General features: G+C 38.4%; 1 protein-coding gene across 1 annotated transcript; it reads right to left on the bottom strand.

Moving 5' to 3' along the window:
- Positions 1–14,521: 14,521 nt before the first annotated feature.
- Positions 14,522–19,284, bottom strand: LOC141485463 (uncharacterized). The gene is made up of 2 exons (XM_074182229.1): positions 15,084–19,284; positions 14,522–15,020 (listed from the first exon to the last, which is right to left on the bottom strand). The coding sequence occupies exon 1, from the start codon at positions 18,369–18,371 to the stop codon at positions 15,333–15,335; it is 3,039 nt and encodes a 1,012-aa protein (XP_074038330.1). The 5' UTR covers positions 18,372–19,284; the 3' UTR covers positions 14,522–15,020; positions 15,084–15,332.
- Positions 19,285–20,128: the final 844 nt, after the last annotated feature.

Genomic DNA, 20,128 nt, shown 5'->3' with positions numbered 1-20,128 from the left:
TTCACGACGTTTCGATTGTTAGTATCCACAATCGTCTTCGGGTGATGACTGGACTATTCATTAGAGAGATGACTATTTATAGGTCATTCGAACGATTTCACCTATTCCCTCTTCCCTCTCTCTGTTTCACCAGTTTAACAAGCGTTGACCGTTTTTCCGCTTGATTACAGATTACTATATGTTGCGTATATTTACGCTAGCTTGGCTGAATGCGTCGTTGGACAACATATATGCAACTTCTTTGAACTTCCTCTCAAACCACTGTTTCTCGCTATTAATGATCTGATTGGGACCACTTGATGTTATGTTGATGAATTCAAACATGCTCTGCTATTCCCGATTTGCTAATTTCTCCTCTCTCTGTGTTTCTCTTGTTCTCTACAATGCGGACTTTCAGTGGCCTCTCAGTTTCATCGTTATAGGATTTGCCGCACTCACAGGGTATCTGTTAAATGCAATTCTTGAAATCTCAGTTCGCGTTTGTTGGCCTGGTGTTCATGAGCCTGCTACGGATGATGTTTCCAGATGATATGTGGCAGGTTCCACCAAAGTCTTGATGATAGATGGTAGATTGATGGTGGTTGGATTGTGGTTTAAAAATCTTCTGTTTTAAAATCTGTTTTTCTGTCGCCCCCATACGAACGACAACTCTCAGAAGTTGAGAAACTTGTGCGAGCTAAGGACTAACGAGGTCTTACCTTTTAACGTGTGATTCCTAACACGGTTGCAGAATCATCCCAGCTTCAACCAGATACATTCTCTCGAGAAAAATATCTGGTCGAGGCGGGGAGTAGGGTGCTAATGCCGACTGAACGCCTCCCCCCACCCCTTTTGACCTTGAGACGTCACACGACCTTGAATGACGTCACCTAACCTTGAACGTCGTACACGTAGTATGAGCTTGAGTGTGGGGTTTGACCTTGACGTTCGACACTTCGACTACCTTGAGCTTGCTCCATGGCATTGAATGTTGACCTTGAATGAAATCGTGACGTGTACAGAATATAACCTTGAACAGTGGGCGTTCGGCGTTGTCCACTCCCTTGTTGGTAATTCCTATATAAGTTCAGAATATCGTATGACGTCACCTAACCTTGAACGTCGTACACATAGTATGAGATTGAATGCCGTGTTTGACCTTGAGTGTGGGGTTTGACCTTGACGTTCGACACTTCGACTACCTTGAGCTTGCTCTGTGGCATTGCATGTTGACCTTGAATGAAATCGTGACGTGCACAGAATATAACCTTGAACAGTGGGGTTCGGCGTTGCCCCCTCCCTTGTTGGTAATTCCTATATAAGTTCAGAATATCATGCTTCCACATTCAGTTTAGACACTCTAAAATACCCAAATAGGTAAACAGAAGTATTTGTCGAATTCCAAAGTGAAGACAACGAGTATCAACCCATCCGAGAGGGCGTTTTCGTCAGTGAGGTGAATATATATTTTATTTTAATTAACCGTAATTTCACTATATTTATGAATATGGATAATTTGAAATTTGACATTGAAAAAATTAATTTTTCTATAATTCAACAAAGTGAAGCTTTAGAGCAGAAACCTATAAACGCTCTGGTTATTGATAAAGAATATAAAATTGAAAAAATGTCAATGTATTCCACACGATATGGTAAATCAATTCAAGTAGTTTTATTGGATGAGGAAAGTGATACTCCTTTTGAAGCATGGCTTCCAAAACGTGTCACAGAGCAATTAACAGAAGACTTCATTCGTGAAGTGAATTCATCCAAAGCCAAATTCACACTTACTTATATGGGTCAAAGTTCGTAGGATTATCCTGATGCTAAAACCCGATCATTGATGAAATTCAATGTTTTAGATTGAACATTTTGAAATTATGAATTTTTTTTTTGTAAATAGTGAAAATATGGTAGATTAATATAAAATATGTATCAACTTGGTCACTTCATAGACATAGTCAGATTTCAAGTGAGTATTTTTTTTATATTATTTGCAAACTAATGAATGCCATTTATGAATTTTCAGAACTCACCATTCTATAAATATGTGGATGCAATATTCAGCCCAAGAGTGGCCGGAAGCAGTGGATTTGGATTCCGCCATAAGAAAAATGGCTTGGGAGATGGCTGATCTGAGTTTTGATGCTCTACATTCATCAAATTATGATTTGAGTGTATGTTACGATGCTGAAGAGGTGCGAAAACTTTTGGAGCTTAGTGAGAAGTATGAACTCGGTGTGGCATTGTGTCATAAATATTCATATGGGAGTAGAAATTTGGATGAGTTCTGTGAGTTAATAATTGAAGCAGACTTGAAACATTTTCTTCAAGACATATGCACCTACCTACCGCAAAATATCATAGAGAAATATCAATTGGAACCACAGAGTCCCAACCCGCAACTGGAAGAAGCGATAAATGATGGTGTTGTAAATATTTGAAATCTGTTGTATATGTTTGTGAATAAAATAATGTTTCAATCCATATTTGTTTGTATCTAATTGTTTGGTGAATAAAAGATATAACATAATTATTGAGTGTTTTATTATTCATCAATATCGAATATTTCATAGCATATTACATGTCAATCTTATTACAATCCAGTTTGAACAGAGCCATTAAGAGCATTATATGATAGAACAGCATCGTGGAGGATGAGTGCATATACTTTGGTGTTTGCTGGAAACTTCACCTTGCGTGTTTCGAATTCTATTTTGATGTCGACAGTGGATGACTTCATAGCTCCGGGTTGATGGGAGCAGTTGATAATGAAAAGTGGGTTGTTGCGAAAGCTACCAATATCCATCATCGGTTCACTCATAGTTTTATAATAGTAGCTACGTTGGAAGTTTTCATATGCATAGTAAGCTGATGAGTCTAACTTCTTGTCGAAATCCAGATTCCAACGCTCATATGGGTATACTTCAGAGTTCAGAGATAGTCGAATATTATTAATATTCACATGTGTGAATTTCGTTACATCTTTTGACATATTTTCGAATTGGTCGGTGTTTTGAAAGCCGATGATGATATATCGTGGTCTTTCGAGGCTGCTGGTTGTCTTCACCGCCCATATATCCGAGGATGTATCACGAAGTGTGGGTAATTCATAAAGGTCCCACATACGATAAGCCACCTTCACTTTAGCATTATTACCATTTTTATTTATGCGATTCAATAGTTTCAGTTTCTGTCGATCTTCCGGCACAATGTGCCTGATTCTCCATTCTATTTTATTGATTTCCAAATCTGCATCGACTTCTCCAATGAATGAATTTTTGAATGAGCGAGCTATAATCAAAATGAGCTCCTGCTTCACATTCATTATCCCCTTATTGTAATCTTCAGCAAAACCCATGAGATACTTCAAGGGTAATTTACCACTAAATACATTGCTAACGGAATCGAATATATTTTGTTTATTCACATCGAGTCCCCATCCTATCGGTAGTAGCGAATTTGCATGCGTTTTCCCGAATGATATCATCGTTTTCATTGTGGTAGTTATGCCGGGTTTTCGAACAACAACCACTTGCTCACCACCCATTTCATAGCGAATTTCGTCGAAGAGAAAGGCGAGAGCATTATTGGATAGGTAGCACCGCTTTGTGGCATCAGATGGTGTGAACGTCCCCTCGATATAAATGTAACTATCTGCAACATCGAGTATGAGATCTTGATAATTGATTGGAATTCGTATTTCATCTGAATTTTTGTAATATGGTGAACCATACGGCTTATATGTATGCTCATGAAGGCTGATGAGGGAATGGTCGAACATGGGCTCCTCGAACACTTCCAATTTATCACTTGTGGTGATTGTCGCCATGTTATTACTATTTTTTATATCGCACCTTCAAGCCAATAGATTTGAGAAAGTTCAGGCTACTAGCACTTATTCTATATCTTGACCGTTTGGCAGATATACGTGGAATGAATCGATTGCTGGATTTTAGCTTCTTTAAATGCACATGATCATAGCCTCCACCAAATACATTATGCTGACTCAACTGCTGCCGCTGCGGCAATCGCTGACTATTGAAGCACAACCCCATTTTTAGAAACGATAATCGCAGAATTTATAGTTCCATCAATGAATATCACCTGCTCAGCGTTGGGAAGTAACAAATACTGAGTAACAATTTGATCAACTTCAGCTTTATATTGACTTTTTTCACAGATGATCATCGCTCACCATCGTTTTTGCTCGATCGTTTGAATGCTTATCGAGGGTTGTTTTTTCAAATCAGATTGCAGCGATTTGATATCCTTATCCATATGCTCATACTTTTTTACAAATTCTACTAATTTCAGTCCAAGCGTAATGAGATCTTCCCTCACTGATACGGAATATTTTTCTACTCCATCTAATTTCAAATTAATTTTGTCAATATCAGTATCTAATTCTCCTCTCATCTTTGAGATGTAAAAACCGACATATCCTCGATTAACACAATCCGTACTCTCTTCAGGCTCTGCTATATTTTTCAAACGTTTATTTTCCATATCAAAGTTTCCATCGGTTGTTAATTTGAAACCAACTCCAGGCTCCAGTATTTGAAACTGCCTTACTTCTGCGACCAAACTTATCGATGCTTCCTTTACTCATTTTCTTTATGATACACTAATGACAGTCATCGATGTTCTGAATCAACGTATGAGAAACGATGATTGTTACTAATGACTGTCGTCGATGTTGTGAATAAATATATGAGAAATGATGATTATTATAGCTTTATCAATTCCAATTTGACTATTATTTTTTCACCATTGAAATTGATCAGATTACCATTATCATCCAATATGCGAAGAGTGATATTGTCGAGGTACTGACGACCACCAGGTCGGATTGGCATATAAATAATATTTTGTGGCTCCTTGGTGAGTTTGTAACCGGGCTCTACATCAATATCAAATTCAAAGATGCTATGGATTTCATCGCCATTCGAATATGCTCCAGCTGTGACATTACAATCCACACGAATAATCCTCACCTTATTGATATTCACGGGCAATGTTGATTCATGTATTTCACCACAATTGAAAACATTGTCATCGAACCCTAGAAGTTTAGCAATGCTGTTTTCATGTTTGAGATGAATGTAATATTTCGATCGCATTTCACATTTCAGAGTGTTGTTGTTTGCACGTAGGAGAAATACTTCGTCGATATTTTCTTCAATTCCATTTTCTAGTTGCACTTCTTTAGATTTCATGAATCTTTGAATCACCTTATTAATTTCATCAATTTCATATGCCCCAGGTGGAATTTTTATAATAGTGGGGGGTGAGATAATTGTCTTCGAATAGCCGATAACATTATTCTTAGCATCTACATTGAATATGGAATTGTAGGAGTAGAAACCATGTAATCCCAGACCATAATTACTATTGGTATCCAATTCGATGGGTGGGTAGAAGTTGGCACTCAACTCGCTAGAGTATCCCGACAATGAAAACGTGCGTGACATGACTGACGAATTTTCGATGATTCATGTCTTTTTATTGCTGACAGCAGAAATTGTGGACCAATCGTCGCTTTTTCGGTGGTCTATCCATATCATTATGTGTGACTACATTCACATCATTCACTTTACAATAACAACAAAAAATTTTTCTTGTAGGTGGACCATCATTCATATCGGAATTACTACTGCTACCGCTGGAATCATTGTAATGCTCTTGACAGTACTGATACTTCAAGACATCAATATCATTTTGTAGGTTTTGTGGTAACTTATCCCATACAGATGCAATTTCATGTGATGCACACCCAATCAACACCTCTTTCGGCATATCAGCGAGTTGTTCTTTACTCATTTTTTGTAAAGTGCGTACTCTGGAATATGCGATCAATGAATGACTCATCCTCTTGATACTCTCCCTATCCTGTACTGGTGTTAACTCCATGTCTTGTTCTGAAGAAACTTCAAACACAAATGGCCACACCATACTGTGTTGAATCGTTGTTCACGCTTATAGTTATATGTGATAGTATTGATAGGATTCGAACCCATATAAAAATAGTGAATCAGTTCTTTGGGAGGGGGTAAATCGCCAAAACTATCAAAATATTTTATCGAAGTTCCCCTTTTTCTATATGCTACCCAATGTGTCCCTTGACCATGTCGACTATCCAAATTTACTATGGCAGATTCATATCGGAGTGGTCCTGATTTTGGTGAATCGTCACGCATATATACCCCCCGAAAATATGGAATCGTCATTTTCTTAGCGTAATAGTTGAGGTCGATATTGGAGAGAGCTCTTTTAGGTAGCAAATTTATGAGTTTTTTGAATTTTGAGGTTTCAAATAGACTCCTAATCCTTTGCGGTAAGGCTTCAAGTAGATACCACTTCCTTGTTTACCTATAGCAATTGCCTCCATGTGTTTATTATGGCGATTTGTCTCACTCAACTGCTCCCTACTCGCTTTTGCTGCTTGAACTGCTTTCGTTATACCAGCAGTAGCACCGGCTAAACTACCTAGTGCTGATAAACCAGCAAAAATTGGAATGAGTGGTAGTATTCCACCAATTTTAGGAATCGGTATGATTCGCGGTGTGCGAATTTTCTTTTTCCCACCTGCAGCCCCCATATATTTGCGTGCTGCTTTGAGTGCAATTTCAGCTGCTCTTTTAGAATTTTTGACAACAAATTCACTTCCACCCGCTTTGTGTAGAACATCACGCACTTTCTGAACGATCCCAGAACCAAAAGCTATCACCTTAGAAGCTTTCAATATTTTTTTAACTTTTTTTTTCTTAATAGAACGCTTTTTCTTCGGAATGTGTGACTGCTTGGGAGATGAGTCACAACCCATACCAAATCGGCGTTTCCCTTTCATTATATTCGTAACTAGCCAAGCAGCTCCTTTTTCTCCAATAGTAGCGTCTTTTGCTTTGACACGATTCCAAGCACTTTCTGCAAGCTCCTTATCCGCTTTGTGTCTAGCTGCAAGATTATCGGGGTTCTGTGAATATGCAATATCGTGTTTTTTGCATGCAAAATCCAGCTGATTGACACCCGAATCACCTCTCAACAATCTTTTCTGCAATTTGGTGCCCGGACCGCAATACTGATAGCCAGGTAAGTGTAATTCAAATGGTAGATTATTGATGAGGGAATTGATCAATCCTCTACCAGTTTTATTTGAATGCAATTCAGTAGATCTGCATCGACTCATAACCCCTATTTAAATAAAGGAATCGATGTGGAACACTGCTTATATAGTCTCCAACTGTCATACAATGCGCATATTGAAGCAGAAGCAGCAATTTTCCATCGATAATTTCGATGAAAAAGTGGGTGGTGGATCGGGAAGCGGTGTCAAACAACGTCACGGATCTTTACTTCCACTTTCTATTCGCGGCCTGATTATTGGACCTTCTAACTGTGGCAAGACAAATGTTATGATTTCTTTGCTAACGCATCCTCTAGAATTACGATTCGCAAATGTTTATCTTTATTCAAAGTCTCTTTATCAACCTAAATACGAGTATTTACGTGAAGTATTATCTCCAATCGAAGGGTTGGGTTTTTACACTTTTGCCAATAATGCAGGTGAAATAGTAGAGCCTTCAGACGCCAAACCTGATTCGATATTCATTTTTGATGATGTTATGTGCGAGAAACAGGATGTTATACGATCATATTTCAGTATGGGTCGTCATAAAAATGTGGATTGTTTCTATTTAGCCCAAACATATTCACGAGTTCCGAAACAATTGATACGAGATAATGCAAATTTTATCGTAATGTTCAAACAAGATGATATGAATCTCAATCATATTTTTTCCGACCATGTATCACCAGATGTAACATATAAGCAATTTCAAGATATGTGTGCGAGATGTTGGGAAGATAAATATGGATTTTTAGTAATTGATAAGGATCGAGAAGTGGTAAATGGACGTTATCGAAAAGGATTCGACGCTTTCATATATCCTTGACGTTCTTGAAGAATTGAATCACTTGAGTGCTAGATAGTGGAGATAACACTTCATTATACAAATTCTTGGAGTGAATTATGGAGGGAAAAAATGATGATGAAATATGTTTAAAAAGAAAGTTAATTGAAGCAACGGATGCCGTTCGGAAGAAATTCAATTATATCAAAAGTAGTCGTCTAGGTGATCAATCAGCACTCGGGAGGATCTATGAGCCAATAATAACACCTTTGAAAGTAATATCTGCCAATACTGAAGGAGCATCTCAAATGAATCAAGTGATGCAGAAAACAAAGCCTGCTACACCATTAACAGCCAAAACTATAATTGAAAGTGAGTGGAAACCGAAATTTGAAGGGGCTTCCTCGAAGGATCTTCAAACCTCAAACAAAAGCATATAAAAAAGTTACTATCAGGAAATCCCTCTTACGATACAGTCTTTGGAGTACACATGAACACTGAAACGGGAAATTTACAAATGGGAGTAGTTGATGTGGAATTTATCGATGAGAAAATTGTGTTTATGAAAAATGGTAAAACTATTGGCTCTTATCAGGGCACTCCAAAACTATATAACTTGATATTCATGAAAGTACCATCGAGAAATATCCCCTCTTCCGATATGACCACATATGGTGATATACTCAAATTAACAAAGGCTGCATATGAATACAATAAGAGAAAACAAGGTCTTCTATCGAATAATTGGAAGAAATATAGAGAAATAATCCTACCATTATTATCCAATGGAAACCCTAGTAGAGAAGGTGCTGGCATGATCAAAATACCCACCCAGAAAAAATATATCAGAAATAAGCATACAGATTATGTTTATTGGAATGAACTCGAAGAATTGATTGATCGCCTTCGACTACTTTGGAGTTCACGACTGGCTGGACATACCGGACATGATAATGAAATATTAGCCATAATTGAGGAATTACGTGAAGAAGGATTAGTCTATTGACCGCAATATCATGAAGATGATGTGTGAAACTGGCTCAGTCGATCACAAACGATCTAACTATGCATACCACAATTGATAAATTTGGTCGTAGAAGAGGTGGTGTTAGTAAACCAATAGTTGGAAGATCTGGTGTTGGATTCATTCTCACACCAAATGGTGATTATGATATTCAGAATAAGCGGTTTCAAAATGTTGGTGAACCTGTAGACAGTAAAGATTCTGTTACTAAAGGATATGTTGACGATCACATTAGAAAAGTCAATGAGACAACTCTGAAGTATTTCCAAGAATTCATTGCATCAACGCTACGTAACATCGGAAAACATATTGATTCAAAACATAATGAGGTGCAAATAATCATTGACAAAAATGCACTCATCACTTCTGCATTAGCTGATCAATTGAGTAATGTGGAAAAGCGAACTGACGTAACAGCTAAGTTGGTTGATACTTTTACTGAGCGAGTCATTGAAGTTTAATAGTCAATCGTTACACTTGCACCTGAACAGTAGAAAAGTGATTCCTCAATTTTATCATCTTGAAGAAGTCTTAGAGCAGTAATATGAATAATGCAAAATGGCAGGTTGTGAAAGAAATACACAGGCCGGCGCGTCGAAATTTCCCCCGTCGGAAGACAATAATAAAGGGTTTTTCTGACTTGTGGCAGATGGATTTGATGGAAACGCAACCATATTCTAAAGAAAATGAGGGATGTAGGTACATCCTTATAGTTATCAACTGTTATTCAAAGTTTGTATGGTCAAGGCCGTTGAAGAATAAAACTGGTGATTCAGTTACTGCAGCTATGGCAAGCGTGTTGAAAGATGCTAAATATACTCCGGAAAATTTACAATCTGATCATGGTACTGAGTTCTATAATTCGAAATTCTCATCGTTAATGAAGAAACACAACATCAATCATTACTCAACATTCAGCAAAAAAAAACTGCAATTGCAGAACGAGTAATCAGAACATTGAAGAGTTGGCTTTATAAGGAGTTTTCACTTCAAGGTCATTACAAGTGGTTGAACATTCTTCCTAGAATTACTCGTCAGTATAACAACAAAGTTCATCGTACGATTGGTATGAAACCTGCAGATGTGAAACAGTCTACTAAATTGTCAATGAATGCCGAATCTAAGAGTCCACATGTGAAACGTAAAAAAAGTACGTTTAAAATTGGGGATAGTGTTCGAATCAGCAAATATAAAAATGCATTCGATAAAGGTTATACAGCAAATTTTACAGCTGAAATATTCAAAGTTGTGAAAGTTAATAATACAGAACCTATAACTTATGCATTAGAAGATGTGAATGGGCAACCAATCAAAGGCTGTTTTTATGGGCTGGAGTTGAATAAAACGAAAGATCCCAATACGTATTTGGTGGAGCGAGTTTTAAAAAGAAAAGGACATCGCCTCTATGTAAAGTGGCTGGGGTTCTCTGAAGATCACAACTCATGGATCGATGAAAATTCTTTAGTGTAATGACATTATCATGATTGTACTCAATATTAGATAAAAAATAAAAAAATAGTGTATTAAAATTGTTTTATTTATTAAAAACTAAATAGAATAATAACCTTATAAATGATGCAAGTAATATGTATTGGAAAGCCGCGTATTGTCGGTTTTGTATCCCACTCTTTAGGGAAAGACATATTCACTGATAGATGTACAAATATTCAATCGATGAATTTAACTACACTCTCACGCTCCCATGTTTCCCTCTTATAAACAGGTACCGTGAAGAGTGGGGTAGAGTGGAGGGAGCTACCACCACCACTGTCAAAAATCATATAAAAATCGGTGAGTGATTGTAAACTTCAGTCAGTATTCAAGTATCACCACAAGAATACATTAATATGTCTGCCCAGAGAGCTGCTGTGTTAGCATTATTATCTCAGAGAGATATTAATAACCATGAGCTGGTGGAAGAGTTTGAAGACGTTGGACAGATAGTGGGTGTTGACGAAGAAAATGATGGTGGAGATATGCAGTATGAGGTGAATGAGCAAGGTGCAGAAGGTGGCTTAAATATCGAAGACGATGAGGCAATTGAGCAAGGTGTTGGGGATTTAGATATTGATGATGATGAAGAAGGTCTTGTTGAAGAAGAAGATGAAGGTATCGCAACAGATTCGACTCACGAGACTGACGACAGCGGAGTAGTTATTGGCAATGTTGAGTGGTTGAATATCACTGAGACATTGGATGATCCGTTAGATTTGTATTGTGTAACGGATAGCCATGTCAGGATCAAAACGATTGACGGTGAAATAGAGAAGTTGTGTTGGTGTTGCTTCCGCTTTTATTCTGTGCGGAATAACAATGGAGAGTATTATGAGCACGTCGACATTCATTACACCGCCCGCTTCATGGAGATGGGGCAAACATGGTGTAAAGCATGTGATAGGCCTTTGACCAACTTTAGGAGAATAGCCGTCTGTATCATATGTAACAACACCTCTGGAGATGTAACCGTGGACCTTCGGGTCAACAAAAAAACAGCCCTTTTCAGGGCTACATTATTTAAACAAAGAGTAGATATCTCATAATGAGATTGCAACAACACCCCATCTGCGGAGCAGTTACCGTGGACTTTCGGGTCAACAACAATACAGCTCTTTTCAGAGCTACAAACAAAGTGTAGATATCTAATAATAAGATTGATCACTCAGTCAAAGAAATAGAATATTTTGAGTGTCACATAATCATACGAAGAGTAGTTTGTAATATATGGATATACCTCTAAAATGTACATCCATATACATATGAGGTATGCACAAATGTGTTATAGAATATGTAAGTTCTCTGAATATCTTATCTTTGTAAAATAAATCACATTGAAAAATGATTGTTTAAGCGTCCGAGTGGATTTGAATCTGTTTGATAACATACTAGCTCTCTCTTATCTGAACAATTGCAGAATTCATGTCAAGATTTGGAAATATAATTTTCATAAGACAATATTTCAAATTCGAGGGGTGTTTATTCAGAGTAGTCAATAAGAGTAATTGGTATTGTAATTCAGAATATTTATTTCAAAGGTGGAAAGGAGAGAGGGAGGTAGACACTGCCCCAACCACGCAGTGTCTCGTGTACACCAACCAAACAAAATGTGTACTCCGAGGAAGGATAAAGGATGGGTGAAATAGGGAAAAAAATAGGGAAAAAAAAGGAAAGGATTACAAGTCGTCGTCGTCGTCGCTGTCATCGGGTCGGGGGAAGTACTACCACATCACCGAGCCCTCAGAAAACGCCATTTCCTCCGCAAATGCGTCGTCGTCCCAGAGATCGTCATCATCATCATCCGAGCTGCTCGAGTCTTCGGAGTGGTCTTCGGTACTGGTCACATGCAGTACCTGGACCGAAGATGTGGAAGGGTGATGAGGCGTGGTGGTTGAATCGGCCTCCATATCTGGATTCTCCATATCGGAATCCTCCAACTGAAGATCCGGGAGTGGCGCTGTAGGTTCTTCCGCCTGGGGTCCGGTCGTGGAATCGGCTTCCTGGTATGTTGACATGCTGACGATAGCTACTCAACTGAAGATTACATTGAGGAACTCCTACATTTATACTCTTGCACAGGAGGGGGTATAGTGGGAGGCGGAGTGGGGGGGAGGTGGGGGTCGCAAAAAACGCGCCCCGGATGCAAGTGGTGGATGTTGAGCGCCCCAGGCCGCGAAGCGGCCTGCTGAGCGATCGCTTCGCGATCGCCTATACAACCTTTCCTTTCGTTACTTATCCGAATATACATTGCTTGAAATTTCTTTATGATACGAATTTTTATCAACATTATTGAAATAATGTTCCAAAGATATTCAAAGATAATGATTAACTGTTTCCATTTTCTAATTAGTTCATTTTATAGCGAAACAACTAACGTTTCACCGCAAGGGTGTACCGATATAGCCCTATTTTTTTCACTACTACCAAATAGAGTGGTTAGGTTGAATGCTGCCCCACCCACGCAGCATTCCGTGTGCACCAACCAGGTACTATGTGCACTCCGAGGAAAACCTAACCTAACCTACCTGATCATCATCATCATCATCTATAATGATGATGTCAGGTTCGGGAGAATCAACCACCACGATGATATTTGGTGGAGCGATTTGATGATCTTCAAGCCACAGTTGATCCACAAGTTCTGGGCTGGCAAATTCATCATGTTCAAACTCATCTTCGTCTGAGGTTACATCTTGTTCTTCATTCAGCTCTATTGTTGTATCTGAATACCCATCGAATTCATCATCGGGAGATGTTGAATCAACTACAGCAACTTGAATGTCACCATAGGACCAATTCTCTGGTGGGGCAAAATGAGGTTCACTGGTGGAATCAGCTTCCCGAATAATTGGTGTTGCTTGATTCATGATGAACGAACAAGTTGAAGAATATTGAGAATACAATCTTATTTATATGATTTGAAGAAAGTGGGGTAGAGTAAGGGAAGGGGAATATGTGAAAAATAAAGACCCACTAGGTTATTTATTCAAGTATTGATGTGAGAATTGGGGAATAAATCCAATATAATATTCATTAGATTCATGATTTCATTTTTACACATTCACATAAATGAAATTTGTTTGAATATTGTTGAGAGAAGTAATGATGAGAGAAGTGTCAAAAGGTTTTGGAATTATACTCAGAGCATTACTAGAATCACCTTTATTTATTCTCTAGAAAAAATAACTATTTTACAATTCACACACTTTCAAATGATGGAAATTCTATACAATTATTCTATTTAACTAATTTTATTCTATATACTACATGTGACTAGAAAATGACTAGAATGAAGGAATAAATACTGCCCCAACCACGCAGTATTTTGTGTGCAACAACCAAAATAGATATGCACTCCAATATTCCTTATTTTATTTTTTCATTCATAACATTCATAACCTTAAAATTAACATGCAAGTTTTTATTATATTCCTAAAATTACAATTTTTTTATTCTAAACATACATCTAACTTAAACTAAACAAAAATATATTTACAAAAGGGGTTAGGTATTAAGGAACCCCTGGCACATGGCATCCCATTCCTGAACAAGAGGTCCATATTTTTGGATGTAAGCCAAACTCTTTCCTTGTTGCGAATCTTCTTCTTGAAGTTTCGCCCTAAGCAAAGAGAGTCGCTTCTCTAATTCCAGTTTCTGGGCCTCGATGGTGGAAATATCCGCCATCAAGGCCCTTTTTCTGGAATCAGAACCATCCACAACCTTCTTTTCCCTCAAATATCTCTTTTTCACAGACTGTGCATAGGTAATAGACTCTTTGAGTTTATTACCCTCTACCACAGTCTGTGAAAGGACATTTTCCGGGCCAACCTCTTGTTCGGAATGCTCAACACGTACCTGGGGGGTGACTGGAGGGGGTGACGCATTCCGATGGACCTGGGGGGTGGCTGGAGGGGGTGACGCATCCCGATGGACCTGGGCGACGACTTCCACCAAGTTCTGCACCTCCATCACTGGAAGGGGTGCTGTAGGCCAACCACCGTAAGGTGAGTTCTTTTCACACTTTTTGCGAAAAGCACTCAACTTACCACCCCTCCCACCTTTGGCTTTGGATGCCTTCACAGGTGCGGACTTCTTCACAGGTGCGGACTTCTTCATCTTCTTGGCCCTCTTCACCGGTTTCTCGAACTCATCCCCTGAATCGATGGGGGATAATGGTTCGATGGGCGATAAGAAGCTTTGAAGATGCGATAAATCCGCCAGAGACTCGTCCAGGTCCGGGTTGTAGACATTCAGTAAATCTTCAATTTGGGGTGCTGACGAAGAAGTTGGTCCACTGAATGTCGACAAAGTTGGTGGGGGGTCAATCTCCTCCTCCTCGGGGGGGTTTGAAGTCCTCGAAAAAGAACTTCAAGTCAGGAGCCGCCACTTCCTGGGTGGAAGTCATCCCCGGTGGTGGAATGGGAGCCGCCACTTCCTGGGTGGAAGTCATCCCCGGTGGTGGAATGGGAGCTGCAGCTGGTGTTGCAGCTGGTGGTTGTACCATGATGTCCTGTAGGACAACCACCCTCCTCCGCTCTACATCCTCCAACTGTCTCTCACTGAGAGTGGTAATCGGGGTCATCAGAGCATTCCTCAGAAAAGACATGATTCTAGAAAGAGAAAATGAAAATATTAGACAATATAATATAAATAGTATGGAAGTGTGTACTTACATCAAGCTGCTTGGAATTTTCAACTAAGTTGGCTGGCAGGTATCTCAGGTTGGCTGCTTCTTTCGAAGGAAGACTGCAATCGAATGATGAACTGTGGCCTCCTCCTCATGTTTTATAGCCGTATGCTCCCTACCACTTCGGGTGGGAATGGGAGTGGGGGTGGAAGTGGGGTAGGATAATTCGTTTGAAATATTCGACAAGTATGAATTTTACAATTTGTTGAACAAACCAGGTAATGAGTGAAAAAATTCAATTACTCGATTGCTCTTCCAATAAGGCAATGAGTAAATTTAATTTCTTGTCACTTATACTGTTTTCATCTTTCAGTACATTCAAAAGAATTCTTAAATTTTGTTCGGAACTTGTCTGATAGAATTCAATATCGTTGTGGCCCCAAGGTAATGTCTTGGTGGTATTAGGAATGATGAATCGCTTATCATCATTATGTGATAGCGCGACTTTATTGCACATCAACGTGTAAATATCATGTAAATCACTCCTGAATACATTCATCTTTCTAAATATTATACCGCCTGTTTCAACAATCCTAATGTAATCTTCAATTGAAATTTGATTTTTTATAACGGATTTTTTAATACCTTTTGCTTTCTTTATTTCATCAGACACACTTTGTACATGATATGCTTTCGCACCGGTGCCATGGAAACTGATGATGGGATCACTCGGAAGTTCATCCTTCATATTTCCAATCACCGATTTGCTAACTGGCACATTGAATTTATTACCCAACCTATAGTTAGAAGTGTCAAATTTGTCAACATTTGCAATCATAAAATTATAAAAATTATCCGTCATTATTTTCAGTATCAAAGAATCCGTATCGGTATAGAGAAGAGAAGCTTGTGGTCCGTAATGTTTTTTGATGACATCATAGAAAAAATCATAAATGACTGTTTTCGACATATCCAATATACTGAACCCCAAATACAATGGTTTATTATAACAAACCTTAACTTTATCCATATGTATGACGACAAAGTCTTCCGAAAATATGGATAATGTTTTGAAATTGGGACGAGCTATCAAAGCATTGGCACCCATACCTCTTCTTATGGATTCCCAATGTGTGACAATTCGAATGTCTCTTCTATTGTTTACATTTTCCATCGTTTTGCCAAATATGGAATTTATATTCAATTTGAAGTAACCCTTCTCAAACTTATTGGTAGCCTTATTTCTCAAATTTGTATTTAAATCGATATATTTTTTCAGCCACGGTGACTGATTGAATCTGAGAATTCTATGAGTTTTCATCACCATCAAACCATTACGGACCGCTTGTTTCAAATTCCTATAATGAACTATATATTTCTTTTTATCATTCAAATTAGGAATAAGTTTGGGTATTTTGGACTTTGAACCAGGTGGTATAATACTTTCAACCAAAAATGGTAAATCCGAATGTAGATCGTGTAACTCGACAGGATAATGCACATCTACTTCAAGTATGTATCCTTGGGGGCTATCATCTGGAATACTATTGATATCCAACTGACATATTTCACTGGCGGTCAACCAAGTGAACCCACCAAAAGGTAATGATTGAGACATGCTATGACCATACAGATTTGTTGCATCCAAATACATTATGAAAGATGAAGGTTCTTCGGGATTATAATTTGGAAGAAACTGATTGTTTGCAATATGCTTTCTCTCCGAACACTGGCTTACACCACCACGTATACCGTTTTGGAGAAAATGCACCATATCGATATCAGTTAATAATTCCAAGTTGACACCCGTATACTTCAACATAGCATCCCAAGAAAGACCTGGAGAAGTGAAATAGTGAGCAGGATCCAATTTATATGTATCTAAACTCATATTTCTAAAATTTTCAAAAATATCGCACAACAGTAGAACATCAGATTTTAGGTATATGTCAGAATATTCACCCAAATCTTGACAATTGAATGTGTTCCATACCTGCTTTACTCTATCATAATCTTCATCAGAAACATGTTTTTCATTTAATTTATCATAAAAGTCCACCTTTGATGGTATACTAGAATAATTTAATTTATCTAAAGAATCGATAAAACTGTACGGAAAAACACCTTTCTGCCTCATAAGTTTGAATTTATCCTGTTCCGGAAAATATTTTCTTGTTTCCACAAAATGTTTTTCATCTAAATTGTCACCTAACTCTTGAAGGGAAGCAGCCATAAATTTAAAACTATCGATGAACCTCAATTTCAAAAACTTATTTTTCGTCACTCCATTGTGATCTACTATTCTCTCCATAATTATATGTTTCGTGAAGGAAACATACTTTTCTTTAGTTTGAGCAATGACATCAACTTTTGTTTTGTTTGTGCATAACTCTTTTATGAACAAATGACAGTCATACCCACTGAGATTATGAAAAATTATGGGTATAAAGTTGGGCAATTTGAAATTGAGGTTACAAATACTATGTGCAGCTCCATTTCTTTTTTTCCCCGTTAGATGGCAGTGGTCACGCACCTTAATATCACCATCACCAAATGGTTCTCCACATATACCACATGTGGCGGCAATATTGAAATCATGCTCTTCCTCATCAGTCAATGGACTCATTGGAATGACTTTCTTCAAATATTTGTGATAAATATTGGTGACATCAGCCTCCAAGTTTGACACAAACACTTTAGCTGCATCAGCACCTCTATATAGTACAAATTTAGATATAGAATCATCAAAAGAGCACTTTATGAGGTAAGAAAAAGCATATGGTTCATGAAGATATGTTCGATTTGTATAAGAGTTAGCAGGATTTGGCTCATTAGTATGCACTGGTTTCAGAATAGATTCGAAATCAGCATATACAACGAATGGAACCCTCAACTGTTTCTCGATATTTTCAAATTTCAAAATATTCTCAGGTACCCTTTTACCAAATTTATCAACCCTGAAATTTGTGGATGGTGTCGTTGTCGATATGTGATTACAATCATTCAACTGATGTCGCAATAAAGTTCGTTCATTATCAAAGTACAATAAACAACCATCACAAAAATACTTTTTATGACCACGGGCAGATATTTGTGATGATACTAGTCTCGATAAATCCTTAATCCAACAATAATGACTATTACCAGAATCATCTGTAATAATCAACAGATTAACATGACTATTTAATCTACGTTTAGAATAGTGTAACGGACCCACAACTTCATATTCAATTCTACCATTTTTAAAAACATTTTCCAACCCATAAACATTGATAGAGCAATCGTTCATAACCTCAAACTTAGGAATATCTTTCAACTTAACTGGAAATTCCATACCTGCTACATTCAAGACGGTTGAGAAGTGGGGATATGATGAAATTTCATTAAGTTTCTGACTGGCAGGGTATAAAGCTGAAGTCACAGCCCACGCAAAGCAGCACTGATCTTGATTAAGAACATTCACCACACTTTTCTTCAATTCGATGAACCTTGGCAATTTGATGTATGAAGACCCTCCGAAGGGGCTATACTTGTTGATATTCACCTCCAAGTACAAAATTTTCTCAATGGTCCAACCTGAAAATATGGGTTTTCTCTATAAGTCCATCATCATCAACATTTTGACTAGATCACATACCTGAATCCCGATCTTGAAATTCCGCTGCTTTAACAGTTAAACTATCTGCAAAACTGCTATAAACCACATCCAAATCATTCGATTGATCAATTACTTCATTGGGACTATTAAATGATTTGATGTCTGAAAGATCCTTAGTTTGCAGACTGTACCGCCCAAACACTTCCATGTTCACTTTCATGCATTTATGGATATCCAACACTTCTTCGAGTAGTTTCACTACTTTCTGCTTAATTTCATTGAAGAATGTTGGGTAATCCATGTGGTGGTTTTCACTGTCCACTCGGTAGCTCACAATTCGACACTTGAAAGCTGTATTGACAATTTTCACACCTTCCCCATATTGAACACATGCATTTGTTCTGTGCTGCAACGTCCTCCGATGTACATTCATCTGATCGCTTGCAATAGTCAAATTGCAGCAAACGCATGTTTGCAGTGTTGGAAGTGCTGGGGGTGTCAACCGTTGCCTCTTCGATGTTGGAGGTCCATCACCATTTGCGGGTATGCAGGAATCCCGCTGATGACGACGTAGGTTGTCACTACGAGTGAAACTTTTTTTACAATCAACGCACGAATACATCTTGTATATAGAAATATATACCGTACGATAAGGAGAATTTGAAATGAGTGAAACGTTCACACCACACTCCTTATAAAAGCCCAACTCCTCCCCCCACCATAACCCAAATGAGAGCTACAAGGTCAACATTCAATGCCACAGAGCAAGCTCAAGGTAGTCGAAGTGACGAACGTCAATGTCAAACCCCACACTCAAGGTCAAACACCGCAACGCCTAATCCCACTGTATATTCTGTACACGTCACGATTTCATTCAAGGTCAACATTCAATGCCATGGAGCAAGCTCAAGGTAGTCGAAGTGTCGAACGTCAAGGTCAAACCCCACACTCAAGGTCAAACACCGCATTCAATCTCATACTATGTGTACGACGTTCAAGGTTAGGTGACGTCATACGATATTCTGAACTTATATAGGAATTACCAACAAGGGAGTGGACAACGCCGAACGCCCACTGTTCAAGGTTATATTCTGTACACGTCACGATTTCATTCAAGGTCAACATTCAATGCCATGGAGCAAGCTCAAGGTAGTCGAAGTGTCGAACGTCAAGGTCAAACCCCACACTCAAGGTCAAACACCGCATTCAAGCTCATACTACGTGTACGACGTTCAAGGTTAGGTGACGTCATTCAAGGTCGTGTGACGTCTCAAGGTCAAAAGGGGTGGGGGGAGGCGTTCAGTCGGCATTAGCACCCTACTGCGGGGATCGAACCCACGGCTTTCCGATCGTGAGTCGTGCGCATTACCACCACTGGACTTGTGATTCAGTTATTGTCCTGTGTGAGTAGGGTTTTGGTATACAGATGTTTCCACTCAGTATCGGTCCTCTTTACCGCACCACAATATGGAGTACCCAAAATTCACAATTGT

The sequence above is a fragment of the Leptinotarsa decemlineata genome, unplaced genomic scaffold, assembly GCF_025532065.1.
Source record: "Leptinotarsa decemlineata unplaced genomic scaffold, Ldec_3_MD MMD2_tig00026328_RagTag_RagTag, whole genome shotgun sequence".
Lineage (NCBI taxonomy): Eukaryota > Metazoa > Arthropoda > Insecta > Coleoptera > Chrysomelidae > Leptinotarsa > Leptinotarsa decemlineata.
The sequence above is the reverse complement of the archived record's forward strand: the minus strand, read 5'-3'. Positions and strand labels throughout refer to the sequence as shown.

Coding starts and splice junctions, on each gene's coding strand:
- LOC141485463 (XM_074182229.1), bottom strand. CDS start 18,371: ATGGAATTTCCAGTTAAGTTGAAAGATATTCCTAAGTTTGAGGTTATG.